The 16,536-nt window shown below is 40.6% G+C and overlaps 1 protein-coding gene across 2 annotated transcripts in view; it reads left to right on the top strand.

Annotated features, from left to right (window-relative positions):
• Positions 1-1,684: 1,684 nt before the first annotated feature.
• Positions 1,685-16,536, top strand: part of NHSL2 (NHS like 2) — a 1,843,971-nt gene continuing 1,829,119 nt past the window's right edge. Inside the window, exon 1 of one of the 2 annotated variants that reach the window (XM_044057040.1) lies at positions 1,685-2,165. In XM_044057040.1, coding sequence (XP_043912975.1) covers positions 1,856-2,165 — 310 coding nt within the window. In that variant the 5' untranslated portion in view covers positions 1,685-1,855. The remainder of the gene's footprint in view (positions 2,166-16,536) is intronic. The other variant, XM_044057041.1, reaches the window with a different exon arrangement.

Here is a 16,536-nt window from a genome sequence, read left to right on the forward strand (position 1 = left end):
ACTACAAAACAAATTTGTGTACATCCACCATTAAGTGTAAAATTTAAAATTAAAAAAAATTACAGGCACTCATTTTGTAAGTGCAATAAGGCACTCGTGAGAGTGTATGCTACCATTTGGGCTATTGCCTCACATCACCAATGGGTGAGCAGTGAAATCTAAACCATGCACCTTATTGAATACTTCTCCACTGCATGTATCTAAGCAAAATGTAATTGCACTAGCCTTTCACAAATGTCACAAAGGATCCAGGAGAAGAGAACTTTGTTTTAAAACAGAAGGTTATCAGATAGTATAGTAGACTCCAAAAAAAAAAAATATATATATATATATATATATATATATATATATATATATATATATATATATATGCTAACTTTAGTTATTTGGTAACGTGTATCCTAAAACAGGTCTAATTTCATGAGGAAAGTCAAGTTTCATAGGAATAAGGTTATGTTTGTACAAATTATAGTTATAGTAGTTAAGATTCCTGTTCCACTGAAGTGTACTTCAAAATGCAAGGTTTTTTTTTTCATCCACTAATACATTTTGTAGTACACTTCAGTGGAAGACTATTTTTAGAGGAAACACCCATGATCTTAATACTAAGCTTGCCATCTTTTCAAATGTCCAAAGTGGGATATAGTTTGTAGAAACGTTGAGATGTTGCAAGACAAAGCATACCCACAGCCAGTGCAAAGGACAGACTTTTTTTTGTCAAAATAAAAGGTTGTTCTTGTAGTTGTAGCATTTCAGTTGCTTATGCTATTTTATATAACATTTAGGTGTTACAGACACAAAATAACTGTTTTATGCGACTGTTGCAGAAAAACGTGAGAAATACTTTTTCTCCTGGAATCCCGGAACATTTGTCTTTTTTTAGGTTTCTGCGCAGGACACAGCTGTCCAAAGACGGGCGGGTGGTAACCCTACAAAGTTACTGCATTTAACTCACTGCTGTCGCAGGCCGCATAGGAGGTGAAATAAGAGCGCTCATAGCGAAGGTAACTGTACTGCAGTGGGCACACGTTCCTTTACTGCAACCTCATACCAAACCACACCACTGGGAAATTAGTTGTCATACCAAACCAGTAACCACGCCACTTAATCAAGATTTACTGCTTACAGATAAATTATACAGTAAACACTTCCAGATGTTGGATCTGATAATAGCACAAGCCAGTTTCCACATAAAATGTCAGACCGATCAAAGGGTCCTGTGCTGAACCGTCACTTTGTTTTGAAGTAGCGGCACACTAACATGGACAGAAGCAACTGTATGCGCACTCAAATGGCACTTGGGCACAACTAGGGCATAACGTGTTTTGCTGTGTGCAAGACTCCATTCCGAAGAGTCCAAAGATACTTGCACGCACTGGAAATGAACTTGAAACTATAAAACTTATTCAGATTTAGTATGCTGTTAACGCTTTCAGTTTTAGGATTAGAAACTCGTCTTTGCTTTAGCTTGTGTTTTCCTAGGTACAGCCCAACAGTCGATGAAAAGTTGAGAGTTTAGTTCTACAGCAGAAAACATGCAGTATTTTTCTCTATCTTTTAAAAGAGTGGTTCCACAGAGGTTCTCAAAAGCTGTGCAGTACACATAAGATAAGAGACCCTTCCCGCCCTCTCCGCCCAAATGATAATGAGGGGGAGAGCATCCTGATCGAGCTCCTCTCAGTGGCCACTCGGCTCCAATACAGCTACAGTTACTGTCTGCGACTCTAGCTTTGGACTTGGGGAAAAGCTGGTGAGAGGGGGCCGCTAGCTGTTCCATATCATCAGGACAGCTAGTCTCTGGCGCCTCGTAACATCGCACCACCGTAGTGTCACCCACCGAGCCCCGCTACTATCCATGCCCTTTGCTAAGCGGGTTGTACTGCCCCAGCGCCTGTGCCGGGCAACAGTAGCAACCGCCCCCTGCTCGGGCTTCTCCTTCTCCGAGCTTGGAGATGTATGCGCCTTCACTCTGCACTCAGTGTTACGGCAGCTCGCAGATGTGTGTCGCCACGCTGCCAGCATCACTCAGGAGCTGGAAGGTGACCTGTTGTCACTGTGCCACCGGTCCCGGCTGCTGGAAGAGAGATTCAACATTCTACAGAGACACCTCCACAGCTGGCGCAGGGGAGGACGAATTGATGCTGCAAGTATAGCTGAGAAGCCTGGTAAGTTTAAAAAAAACTTGATTGCAGAATAACTTTCACCCCTCCCTACACACAAGCAAACATCTTGACAAGCCTTAAATTAATTGATTCTGATTGCCCCTTTAATAAAGCTATTACTTGAATGTTGTCTTTTCTTTTTTTCGTTGAAGCTTTTATCAGCTGTCTTTAATTGTGCGTCATCAAACTTAATTATTCCCACTGACACTAACTTTTACTGGACCTCATGCCTGACTAATAACTTTCATCTTGGCTGGGAAACTTTTGCGCCCACACCCACCCATCCAGCAGATAAGCATACACACTTGCCATATTTAATGCTTTGAAGTTCTTATTTTGAGGCTATTTGGCGTTTTTGGAATTTATTTAGTTTCGTACTTTATACTGCCAGATACACATAAGTCATTTTAAGTGTCTCAAGTTCGTGGCTCATGGACTGTATAATCGTGCACAAATTTCCACCTGCATGATGCAGATTGTTTTCAGGATAAGACGTCCCACTAGTATTAAATTTACTTGTAATGTCACTGTATTTATAAACATGATTAATCAAACTATTTGCTGTTGAGAATTACAAGATCCTTGTGTTCTAAATTCGCTGAATAGACTCCACAACCCCCATTTACCCTTGAGTTGGAAGGCTGTAACTCCTGTTTATACGAAAGTGTCAGCTGTCACATTGACACTTGGGATCTTGGGAATGTTTGATTAACCACACAATATTGGTAAAAAATTAAATAAATATGTTTATATGTATATGGAGGTGCAAATGAATGGGAGGCAGCCCTGTATGTGTAGATAAATGGTAAACTTTTATGGCAAAACTTTGTGAGCAAACTGAGGAAAGCGATCTTATGACGCTGGCTAGTGTGACAAACTTGTTACCCAGCAAGTCAGTAATGGAGAGTTACAGAATCTGGAAGTGAGAATGGTTTTCTTTAATGTAACAGTAAATGGAAAAATATGTCTCTGCAGTGAATAATTTACAGTAGAGAGAGGTTCATTACAAGGATAGGTATAGAAAGGATGAGAAGAAACTTGTATCACAGTGTAGGTTCAATGTAGAACAGTGTAAAGGAAGATAAACAGCAAACAGATTCCCTTTGTGCAGATTTGCTAACATTCACCCCCAACATACTCACACACACTAACCTGCCTTCATATGTCATTATTACTTGCCTCAGCAAATTGTACAGTGGAGACCAGCACTACTTTTGACACTAATACATTTTAGATATGATGCTATTTCTATGTAGTTTAAATAGTTTAAGGTGTATGATGAGAGGATTGTAAGCATACTTATTAAAGTTTATGACCCTGTATGCCAGAGCTGAAACAGTTCTTTGATCTAATAGTGCGGAATACTGTTTTTATGGTATGCTCCTTCATTTCTAAACAGTCTTGTTAGTCACCCTCACAAAGCAGAACAGGAATTCATTTTTCCTTACATTGCAGAACACCCGGGTCATAACTGTTGTCCTGAGTGTCAAAGTTGCCACTCATAAATTTGCTAATTATTGAAAATTTATCTCTAGACCTTCAGTATATACAGGTCTAATGTCACCTCATAAATTTTACACCCCTGACATTGTTCTTAAAACTCTGCATAATGAAATGTTTTTTTTTTTTTTGCTGTGAAATGACTGCAATATGCAGTGTCTGTAACAGCAGCCAAAACGTAGTTTGAAAAACTTTGGTTAGAACTAATAGATATATTGTTTGCATTTGTCAAATTTTGATTCTTGTGGATATATTTTGCAGTTATGTAATAGTGGTCTGGTTTAGAAAGCGGCTCCAGGATCCACATGGGTAGGATATTTCATAACATATGTTGCTTTAACAAGGGTATTTAAATTTTAGCATTGTCTGTAGAGTGGTTATTTGATGTACTGTGAAGGCAGATATCAACATTCATATTTACACTGTTGCATTTTGCATAATAACTCTTTTATCCACTGGTGCTGTTTAATATGCTTTAGTTGTATAGAGATAAGAGCAGATATTTGAAAAGTGGCGGTATTAAAACAAAATCACACAGATACATTTACAAATATGCATATATATGTGAATATGTGTGTGTGTATATTATATATATTCGTTGTCTGAGTTTAGGCAAAGATGGTATTTCCTAGCCTACTGATCATTTTGAACTAAAGTGCAATTAAAATATGTATTAAAAACAACATTGGAAGTTTTACTGTTTAGGTGGAGTGCATGAATTTTGTTACAGCTGGATATGTGTTTGTGCCAAGCCCTGCATTATGCAAGCACATAATCTTTCTAGCTGTCAAGCTCAAAGGCCCATACAGGACCCTCACATGCATGCTATCATCGGCCTATGAACAACATCTGTTTTCCAGCAGAAGTTCTTATCATTGATTTTTGTGGGGTTTTTTTCAGGTTATACTAAAGACTTGCACAGATATGAATAATGCAGCACAAAAAAATGCTTTACATTTAAATATTGCTGGTCATACCATATCTGTCTCTGGACATGATGCAATACTACAGAAAATATCTGTCTTAAGGTTGACCTTTTCTTCATCTACAGATGTTCGTTTCCTCATTATATTCGCTGCCATATAAAAAGAAGCATGTGTGTGGTCTGAAAACACGCCGATGGCAGTATTCTCAAAAACGTGGGGCAGATCCAGAAATGTATGGAGCACCTTAGGCAATTTGTTATAGTGATGTGCTTATTGTACACAGAATGTATAGTGAATATTCACATGTTCTTATGTGAGTCATGCCTTTAAGACAGTGCATATGGAGATGACAGGAATGGAAGTGTGCCACTGACTTCCAGACATGAAATACTTGTTCAGCAAATTTATTATCCTTCACAGAAATGCACGGCCTACAGTTATGTGGCTCAGGATTTGGTGTAAAATCCCACTCAGCAACAAAAAAGGCACATTCATGTAGCAAAGAGAATGTCTAGCATCCTGAATGCAAGAAGCACATGGAATGTGAAGAAATTCTTAGGGCATGTGCTGGGAAGCACATAGTCCTTGTGAAGTAACTCACCACAAGGATCATACTGACTAAATTACATTTATACAGCTGGCCAGCAAGGACATCTCATTGTAGAACAGACTGCTAAAAGGGTACTAATGTGGTACCATGAGTCAACACTGCAATGTCTGTTTGGCAATGTCATATGTGAACAAGGTCCTGAAAGCATGCAGCGTAGTGGTACCAAAATCAATCTGTTGAACACTAAGCAAAAGCTCACACTTCATAAACCAAGACAAAAAACATCCATATGCCATTTTTGATTACCCAAGTATACCGGGAAACCTATTTAGATGTTTCTATGCAAGACATAGTCATTTGTTAGATCACCCAAGATCATTGCAATTATTTGATCATAATAACTGGTGTAGTAGTTGCATATGTTCTGTTGCTTACTTCTCAAAGGAATAAAATGATAATGCTGTTAAGTTAGTGTTTAATGAGCTGCCTGATCATGCAGCCTGTTGGAGGAGTGTGACAGGTTTCACAGTACCTGCCAGTGACTGCTCTTTCCTGAAGGTGTAGCAACTTCCCAGTTAGAGTAATAAAGTAAGGGGAGGTGTGCTGGGGGGGGGGGGCAACGTCCCCTACATAGTAGGTGAAACATCTTGTGTGTCATTTCTCATAATATAGTGATGTCAAGTGCTTGTATTGTGAGAATGTGCATACTCATGCTGCTGCTATGAGATATTGTTGTCAAGCTTTTGTGATATGAGCTGAGATATCTCAAGGGGATGTAGCTGATTCTTTGCATTTCAAGTGGCTAACTAGGAAATGTAGAGATTGAATATGGAGTAGATCTTATAGTATCAGATAGTGGGAGAAGACAGCTGATGCACATACAGACTCTAACAGGTGACTCCTTCTATCTAATGCTGCACCTTGTTTCATCGGCTTCAGTCTTCACACACTGCATTATGAAGTACACTGATTCATCCTTACATTCAGTTAACATTAACTGCATTTTGATCTAAAGCTAATTAATTTTGTTTCCCTGTGGGCTACTTACCACATTTGGCATCTTATTAAAAATCATCTCCGTTCCTAAGTCAAATATAACAGCTATGCATCTATTATGTGATGACATAGTTAGTTTTAGGTACAAGTAGACATTGTGGAATCTATAGGGGTCCTATTCAAGGATAGCCCAAGTACAGCCAGTTATCTTTCTTTAATGTATATTCTTGACTGTTAACTGCCAGTGATCATGCCACCTTGTCTTGGATAAGTATTCATTCCTTAGTGGTGGGGGGAAATCCCCAGATCCATTGGGTCTAGAACTGCACAGGGCTTTATAATGCAGGCAGACATTGGGGTTGTTTGTGCCCTTACTGGCATCCTGACTTTCAGGGCTATCTATAGTGAATGGCCTTTCCTGATGGTGGTATGAACACTTCATCTTTGCAAGGATCACTTTTGACTTTTTTCTGTACTGGCATGACTCTTTATACATACATACCAACAAGGACTACCTTCAATAGATTGGGCAGTCATGCTCACACCCTTCCTGCATCCTAACAGGTCTCTGCCCTCCAGAGGAGGATTTGTCAGCAGATCAATGCTGCAAGCTGTCTGGGGCCTCATTCTTTCCCTATCATGCCCAACCGCTGTCTGTGCCATCCAGACTCCAATATGCTAATAGAGCTCAGGTCACTTGGGGAACAGTCATGGCGTTATCACTCTGCATCACCAGTGCAGACAGGATTATCTTTCCTTGATATATTTACTATTCATTTCTCAAAGTAGCAAATGGACTTGTATGTTGCTAATAAGTCAGATGGATAACAAGGTCTGTAATTGGATGAAGAATGCCAAAAACTAACACTACTGTTATCCCTTTAAAGCTCAAACACACACACATGATTTATTAAAAAATACATCCATTTAGTCATGTTGGACATCTCCAACTCTTTTAATGGAGTCAAAATCCTCTTGGCCTATTAATATTTCTGTGGGTTCTGTGATTTTTTTTTAAATTCACCCAAGGTTCTAGAATCTGTTAATTTTTGGGGGACTCTTCACTCCTTCAATACTGCTTTGACTGTGTTTACCTTATTATGTTTCTGCTAGGGAACTCCAAAACTGTTATGATATATTTGACTTTGGAAATTCTTACAGTGAAACAGTGCTCATTGAGTGGCTCTCCTGGTCAGAAATGTCATCAAACTATATTAAATCAGTGTGATTATTTGTAACTTTCTTATTAATGTATTGTATGGATAAATTAGTGACTGTTGTTGCTGTATTATACTGCACTGAAATAGGAGGCAGTTGCTGTTGAAAGATGTAATGATTTTTCACTGTTTCTGTACTGCATTAAAACAGGTAGCTTTTGTTTTCAATGTACTTGTGTTTTAAGTCATAGTCTAATGTATTAGAGGACTGGACCTCCCCGGTCATCAAACTGGAATAAATAAATAAATAAATACAAAACTGTTTTGGGATGGGGGCTGCTGTACCATCTGCTAACTTGTATATTCCTTAGCTAATTTTATAGTGATGTATTTTTGTTCATGCACTGCATTTGTAGTTTACGAATATTACTGTGATATATATATATATATATATATATATATATATATATATATATATATATATATATATATATATAGTAATTTTCCTACTTATTGTGTATTCATGAATATGGGGTACATAATACTCTCCCCATTTGTTAAACTTTCATTTTTTTTATACATGCATGACTACATGAATTGCTTTTGGCTGGCCATTCAGAACTAGAGGAATATAGTGTGTAATAGACAAGATTTGGTACATAAGTGTGGTGCAGGAGTATGTAACAACAGTATGTTAGTCTCTGTGTTTGCTGACTGACAAACCTACCGACTTAAGATCTGCTCAAAGTAAGGAAATGTATATTTAATGGGTAAGGGGAAGAAATGACTCTCCGGAGGTAGGACAGAAAGGAGACATGTTGATGGAGGGATATGGGAGAGGGTGGAGGTATGATATTAGGTGGTGACTCGGATTGTGGTTGGGGGTCTTGTGGCAGCGGAAGTCCTTGCTATGGGTCTGAAGGTTCCAACTTGCTGTAGGCCTTGACATATTGCCATTGGCCTTGCTAGTATTTGGAATATTGCAGTAAACTAGGCATCTCTCTCTTTATGTCTCAGCTCTGTTGATTTATTTGTACAACACTGCATACTGTACATTGCTTGTTTTCTTGTCTTTATATTTTCCAAATTATGAGTGGAATGTGTCACTTGGATTATCTCACTTATCTAGTTAACATCTTAAATAAACAATGTGTAGTTGGCACAGTGGTTTAAATTGTTCCATCACAGCTATTGTTTTTCTCCATTTCCTGACTGAGATGTCTTCTGTTCATAGTTTCATGTCTTCCCTGTGTCCATGATGTTCTTTCACTGGGTATACCAGTTCTGTCCCATATCCCAAAGATATTAATGGCTGACTTGCCAGGTTGCAGCAAGCCATCATTTGTCTAAGGCAGGTCAGCTTGACTCAGGTTTCGGGGGGAGGGGGGAGCTGGAGGAACAGGTAGGGACAGGATAGGTCAGGAGGGTTAGGGTGGGATGAGCTGTTCCTGGGTTGTATTTATTTATTTATTTCAGTTTGGTGACCAGGGGGAAGGGGTCCACTGGGCTCAAAAGCCCATTTTCAGTGAAGGCCCGGGGAGAAAAGCTCCAACATTACATAATAAAACATTAGATATTCAGATTAAGTTACAATTCATGATACAGATGCATAAGATAAACAAAATACAGTTAATATGGAGGGTATAGATATATTATAAAATCAGAAATATAAACAGGTAAATTGGTAAGGCTTCATATTACATAGTAGACATTGAATTTGTGGATTAAAGTTACCATTCAAAATCCACACGTGAACTAGTACATTGGTAAAGCTACACATTACATAGTAAACATTAAGTATTCAGATAAAGTACCCCTCGGGATGCAGATACATAAGATAAGCAAGTTATAGTAACTGTTGAGGGTGCAGATACTTTTTAGAACAGAGACATGAACTGGTACATTGGTAATTTAGCATATAAGTCATATGTTGAAAGGAAAAAATTCCATTGGTTGTATAGAAAATGTCTTGTTTGAGTGGCAGAACAGGTACAAATGATAGGGAGAGGAGAACTGGGAGAGAAAACTAGATACGATATATACAAAATGTACATTAGGTAATGCTGAAGAGTGAATCATTTCTAGAGGAGTTAAGTAGTAGGCAAATGAAAAGTAGGGAAAATATGATTTAAAATGAGGAGAGAAGAAGGCTAGGTGGGTAAAGTGCAATTGCACTTCCAGTTAGAGAAAAAGTAGGAATGGAGATGTGATTTGAAGTTGTCAGTGTTTTCAATTGTTCATAGAGAAGGAGGGAGAGAGTTACATTTTTTGGTTAGGGAGTAGGACAGGAGGTGCCGTCCAGGACAGGAGGTGCCATCCAGTATTGAAAAGGCTGGGGACAAAGCCAATCAGTCTTTTTGATTTCTACCTTGGCAACTTAACCCATCCCCCTCATAAAAGCAGGGGGAAGTTGGCAGTCAGTTTAGGGTCAGCTGAAAGGACGTTACGGCACCCAGTGACCTGTAAAGGTAGGGGTCGAGAAGGAATTTCTTGTTTTTTCCCACTGGATTTTTCAGGTTTTCACCTTTTCCTCCAGATGAGATAGATAGGTTAGGCTAGGTTGTCACAGTCATGTAAGTGGAAGGCAGATAATGGAAGGGAGGCCAAGGTAAGTGGTTGGGGGGGGGGTCTCAGGACTCGTTAACTGGACTTTCTACAGATCAGACAGCCCTAAGGGATTGTTGCCAGGGGATTTATGAGCCTGGTTCCTTGACAGACTGTAAGGAGGTCCAGAGGATTTGAAATTATGTTGTGGGTAAGATTAATCAGAAGGACTGGATATCAACAGTGCCATCTGTTGCTCTGTAGTATTTAGGGCACTGCTAAGAAGTAAAGAAATGTCCTCCCTGAAATTCCTGCCTTGTGTACATCTCACAATAATTGGTTTTAATCAGTAAGCGTCATTGGCAGTAATTGGCAATAAACACATGGCTGTGGCCATTTAATCTACCTGGGAGTGGTAAAAACTAGATAGCCTATCTACCATGAGAGGAGTGGTTTCTGGCCCAGAAATTGTAGTTTATTGACTGTTTGGGCAGTTTTTCCATCTCTTTCAACTTTCTAGTTTAAAAGCCCGTGTTTGCATGTGTTTCTCGCCTTTCCTGTAACTAGGCTAGCCAGATAGAGATTTGCTGTATCCAGGACTGTTTGTAAGCTTCTGAGCCCCCAAGCCTTTCTGTGTTGGAGGGAAGCCTTCTAGCTTATCAGTGGGAGTGGTAAGCACTAGGTAGCCTATCTACCATAAGAGGAGTGAGTTCTGGCCCAGAAATTGTAGTTTATTGCCTGTTAGGGTAGTTTTTCCATTTCTTTCAACTTTCTGGTTTAAACGCCCACATTTCCGCTTGTTTCTCACCTTTCCTGAAACTAGTCTAGTCCAGATACAGATTTGCTGTATCCAGGAATGTTTGTAAGCTTCTGAGTGGTGCCAAAAAGTCTGGTCTTCAATTTTTCCCTTAGATCTGCTAGTTCTCTCCTCTCTTGCACTTTTTTACTATCTTATTAGTTTAGCACTTTATCAGACTTCTTGTGGCAATTGCCACAAAAGTGCTGCCAGTACTAAGCATTCTACAAGGAAACTGCTCCAGTGCTTATTATTAATGCCCATCCCTCCAGGCATGTCTAAAGGTCAGTTCCCTGTGCTTTCTCCTATTAACTTGGTGAACTTGGGCATCCTGAGGCAATGTAACAACTGCCTCATGTACACTGACAACCCTCTCCTCTTACCTCCCAACACTCAGACTTATGAGAGATGCACTTATATATCCAAATTGGAAGCCACGCACTCTCCAGCCAAGACCGGGATAGCTGGTCAAGAGGAGAAGGTCAACATTGCACCACACCACATGTAACACATAGCCCTCCAGAATACACACCAGCACTGCCTTCACATAAAAACACAAACCACACACCCGTCTTTGTGGAGGCTCTCAATAATAATCTACACAAACAGGAGACCTCCAAGGCAGAAATGCACTTGACCAACACAACACTAATCACTAGACACAACTCTCCTAAACAATGTGCCACTCAACCAAATCCCATTAAGGCAAAACAGCATGCCCAACACACTAGTCATAGGTGACTCGATAATGAGGCACACTGATGGTCCACTCACTAGGTTGAATAACAGCTGCCTTTCAGGTGCCAGGATCTGCCACATAATGCACGCACTCAGGTCCCTCAACAACAGGTACAAATATGACTTTCATTGTACATGTGGATGTGAATGACCTTAGATGTACCACCCTGGACTACATGAAGAGACCTGGAGGAGCCCTCTGATTATGTAGCCCAGGTGGGTAAGACCCTAGCCCTGAGCAGCCTCCTACCATCACCCAGAATGATACCACAGTACAAGCAGAAAATAATTGATTTCAATAATTGGCTAAGTTTCTGGTGTCATTTTAAGGGGATCCAGTATCTGTGTCTGCCTGGGATGACATGATTGACAGATCTTGATGCTTTGCCAGAGATGGCCTGCATCTGCCACCCCTGTGCTTCCGGATGCTGGCCAAGGCTCTTGCCACCCCTATAGTGCCTTTTTAGGAGGTGTTCCAAAGACCAAATTACCACTGTAACAGCTACAAACAAATGCAATCTGAGGGTCATGCTGCTCAACGCTAGAAGTCTAAATCTCAAAATGCACTCACTCGACACACTCCTTAAAATGGAGAACATCGACATTTCTGCTGTAACAAAGACCTGAAATGAGGCAGCAGAAAGCATCCCTGCACTATCAGGCTATAACTCATTCCACACCTTTCAGCCCCAGAACTTGGACTGAAGCTCCAAAGGCGGTGGTGCTTCCATATTCATAAAGGATGTGCACACCTACGTTCATAGGTAGGTACTAGGCTATTGGCCCTAGGGCCTATGTAAGCCTAGCCAAAAAGGTACCCTGGCTTTTGCCACCCAAGAAAATTATTTTCCTGTGCCCCTGTCAAGCAGAGCCGCAGAAGTGATCCACTCATTTCCCATCCAATCATCAAGATTTTTCTAGGTTCATAGGTAGGTACTAAAGCAGCCTATGCAAGGCTCGAACCCAGGACCCTGCACACCATAGCCAAAGTGATTTACCACTAAGCCATATCATATACTCCAGACTGGTAGCCCAACATAATGCATCAGAGATACTTCAGGCGCAGCTAACATTGGGTAAGATAGATTCAGGTCGTAGCCTGCTATTGGTCCCCGACCATGTCCCAAGTCTCACACTCCATATTCCTAAGCACCCTGGAGAATATTAGGGTCCAACCTAACACTGTCATACTGGGCAACTTCAACTACCCCTCCATTAACTGGGAAAGCTACTTGTGTACCAATACACTTGCCCAACGTTTCCTGAAATTCATTAATTCCAATGCCCTGGACCAGCTCGTTCTTACTCCCACTAGCGGTAGCAACATCCTTGACCTGGTCATTACTAACATGGGTGACTGTTGCTCTACACCATTAGTCAACTCCTCCCTGGTTAGATCCGACCACAAACTAATCACCTTGGAGATCCATCATCCCTCCCACCCATCCCGCAAAAGTAACCGCCATGAAAAACTTCTCCAAACCTAACTTTGGGCTCCTAAAAACAGCGGTGGCTAACATCATGGCACCCATGCAAATGGAGAATAGTTGCATGACTGCAGAATCATACACCAATGCACTGTACAAACACGTACACAAATGCATGGATCTCACCATACTCAGTAGAACTAGGATGATATCTGGTGATTCCACCTTTTTGGCTGAAGCTAAAATTCTTTCTAGTATGTTTTCTGCTAGGGGTTACCCTAATGATTTAATTCAAGCTGTATTTTTTGAGGTGAAATGAAAATGAATGACTGGGTTTTATACATGTTTATTACAGAACACCTGCAGTAACGTTGTCGCCTCACAGTAAGATGTTGTCCTGTTCGATTCTCAGCTAAAGCGTCTTCTGTTTGGAGACATGCGTGAATGGGCGTACCTTCGTTGAAGGTTGTGCATCAGAGCTGGCAACTCGGCACTTAAAAATCTACTGCCAATCATTAGCAGACCGGAGTTCCGCTGTGGCGACCCCTAACTGGGATAAGCCGAAAGACACAACAACATTACAGAACACCAATGGTACCAATACTGTGCTGCCTAGTTTAAATTTTGACCAGTTTTCAGAGAAAACTGATTTTTCTTTGTCATTTATTACCAAATATATCCCTGAATGCTTACATATTCACAGCATTTTAAGTACGCATTGGCAGTTGTTTTTTCTGTTATTCTGAATTGAATGATATATATAAACATGGGGTTAAAATGGTATATAAGAAAGGTAGAAGTTTTAAAGAAATTTTAGAGACCTGTGATAGAGGGGGCTTAGTTGTTTGCTCTAAAACAAAGGGTACCCATAGGTGTGGTTTTTGCAATTATTGCAAATTCCTTATTGAAGTAGACAAGGTTTTTGTGAATGGTATTTGCATTAAGATACACTTCCACTGTAACAGTGTTGGCATTGTCTATTTAGCTCTCTGTAAGTGGTGCAGTTGTTTTTATGTGGGAAAGACCAAGCGAAAGTTTCGGGAACTTATATATGAACACCTTTCTGACATTAAGAAAAGTAATATCAACAGCGCTTTATGCAAACATATTCTAGACAACCCTGATCATGAATTTGGTTTTATAGGCACTGATATGGTTATTAAAAATGTTAGAGGGGGTCCCTGGAATGAGTTGATTGAACAAAAATAATTAAGGTGGCAAATCAAGCTTAATGCCTGTATTTACCCTGGATTAAATGAATGTGTATCCATTTCTAGCATACTTAAACAACATTCTTATACAGTTTGATTTTAGATTTTTTAATTTTGTAATTATTTTGGCTACAAGTGGATTGTTTAACTATGTGCATAAATTTATTTACTAAGTTTTAGATGTTTTTAGGTGACTGTGTTGTTCTAAATATCAGTGTTTTAGTTAATTAGTTAATTGTTTCATGGTCATATGACCTTGGTGGGGTATTTAAATGTGCAATGTGTTGTTCTTATTTGTTTCTGAGGAAGTCTGTGGTTACATTCAGACGAAAGCACTAAAATGTGTTCATTAAATTTCATTTTGGTATCCTTGTGTGATGGCCCTTCTTGTTTGGTAACCACCATGAAAACCTTCTTCAAAGCTAACTTTGGGCTCCTATAAACAGAGGTGGCTAACTTCACGGCACCCATGCAAATAGAGAATAGTTGCATGACCGCCAAATCATGCACCAATGCACTGTACAAACACGTACACAAATGCATGGCTCTCGCCATACTCAGTAGTACAATCTGGTGGTCCCCCTGCCATAAACAAACTATACAACAGGAGGAAGAAAATTATGCGGAATAAGGTGAAGTGAAGTCCCAAGATGGGAAAGACTCCCTTATCAGCCTCAACAAAAAGTTAAGATCCCTCATCAAATCCTCTAAAGCTAGCTATGGAAACAGAATTGTAGCAGATAGTAAAGACAACCACAAGGCCTTTTATAGTTATGTAAAGAATCTCCATGGCAATACCCAGATTTGCTCTGAGATATTGCACAATGGTACCTCCTATACTGAGCCAACAGATATTGCCAATATACTGACAGATTCAGTGCCAACTTTACCCCTCTCCCCCACAAAAGGACAAATCGCAATACCAGTAGATTGCCAGGCACCCAGTATTACTACTGCACAGGTTAAAACAGCACTGTCCAAGGCCAAGAATACAGCTTCTATGGGACCTGACAATATCCCTGGCTGTGTTCTGCATGAACAACAGAGTGAACTGGCACCACACCTGTGTGCCTTGTTCAATCACAGCCTCACATCAGGTTTTGTCCCTACTGAATGGCACACTGCTACAGTCATCCCTCTCCACAAAGGAGGAGCAACTACAGAGCCTGGGAACTATCGCCCCATTAGCCTGATGAGTTTGATATGCAAAGCTGTGGAACGCATCATCATGGGCCTAATAAACAAGGATATAGGGAATCTCCAAACACTGGATCCCACACAGTTTGGTTTTGTGAAGGGTAGAGCATGCCTGCTCAACCTGGTCAATGACTTTGAGTCAGTCAGCAGACCTGTGGATGATGGCAAGGTGGGTTCATACAGCCTACCTTGATCTGGCCAAAGCCTTTGATACCATTCCTACTCAGGAATCATAGAAAAACTCACTAAGCTAGGCATCAACCCCTATATCACTAAGTGGGTTGCAAACTGGCTCACAGAACCCATAGAACCTTAAGTAGCTGACTCCAAGTTAGACTGCTGACCAGTCATGAGTGGAGTTCCACAGGGTTTGGTCCTGGGTCCTCTCCTATTTGCTATCTACTTCTCTGAAGTCCAGGCCAACACAAAGGGACTCTGGCTGACAAAGTTCGCAGACTATTGTAAGTTGCGAGCCATAATTAACTCCCCAAGTGATGTTGACATTATACAGAAAGGCCTCACTGAGACCAACAACTGGTGTCAGAACCATGGCCTTAACCTCAATGCCAAAAAATGTGTCATCATCCCCAATGGGAAAAACCTAGTTCCCATGAATTACCACATCGATGGTAGTCCACTGAACACAGAAGGCATTATAAGAGATCTGGGAACACAGGTTGACAGGAACCTCTCTTTTGACCACCACATTGCCACTGTGGTCAGAAAGTCCTATGTGGCACATCTCATTACTAAGAGTTTTGCATCCAGGAAGAAAGAGGTCATTGTCTCCATCTACTCTTCCCTCATAAGGCCAGTCATCGAGTACAATGCCCCATTTGGCATGTACCTCACTAGACACCTGCAACAACTGGAGAGGCCGCAAAAGTACCCCACAAAGAGGATCCTATGCCTTAATTGTCCTATATGGACAGACTCAAAAAACTCCAACTATTCTCAGTCTCATATCGCCTACTTAGAGGCGATCTCTGCTTGTCTTACAAAGTCATGTCTGACCCAGCTCTGTTAGAAATGCTACATCTAAAGAAATCCCAATCCCTCAGCACCACATACTCCAGAGACCTCAACCTCATTACCATAATCAACAGAACAAGCTGGAGGGACAGGTTCATAACCCAGAGACTACCTATGCTATGGAATAGACTTCCCATACATGTCAAACAGAGCACCTCACTGGCCCTCTTCAAGAGAAATCTTGATAAGTGGATGGGAAATAGAAAATTCACCCTGGGGATCACTGCAGTACATCTACTCGACAGAGGCACTGGGAACTAAGGTCGGGTGGCATGATGCCAAGGTAATCCTATGGGCTAG

This window comes from Protopterus annectens, chromosome 15.part0 (assembly GCF_019279795.1).
Source record: "Protopterus annectens isolate FY-2018-M chromosome 15.part0, PAN1.0, whole genome shotgun sequence".
NCBI classification, from domain to species: domain Eukaryota; kingdom Metazoa; phylum Chordata; order Ceratodontiformes; family Protopteridae; genus Protopterus; species Protopterus annectens.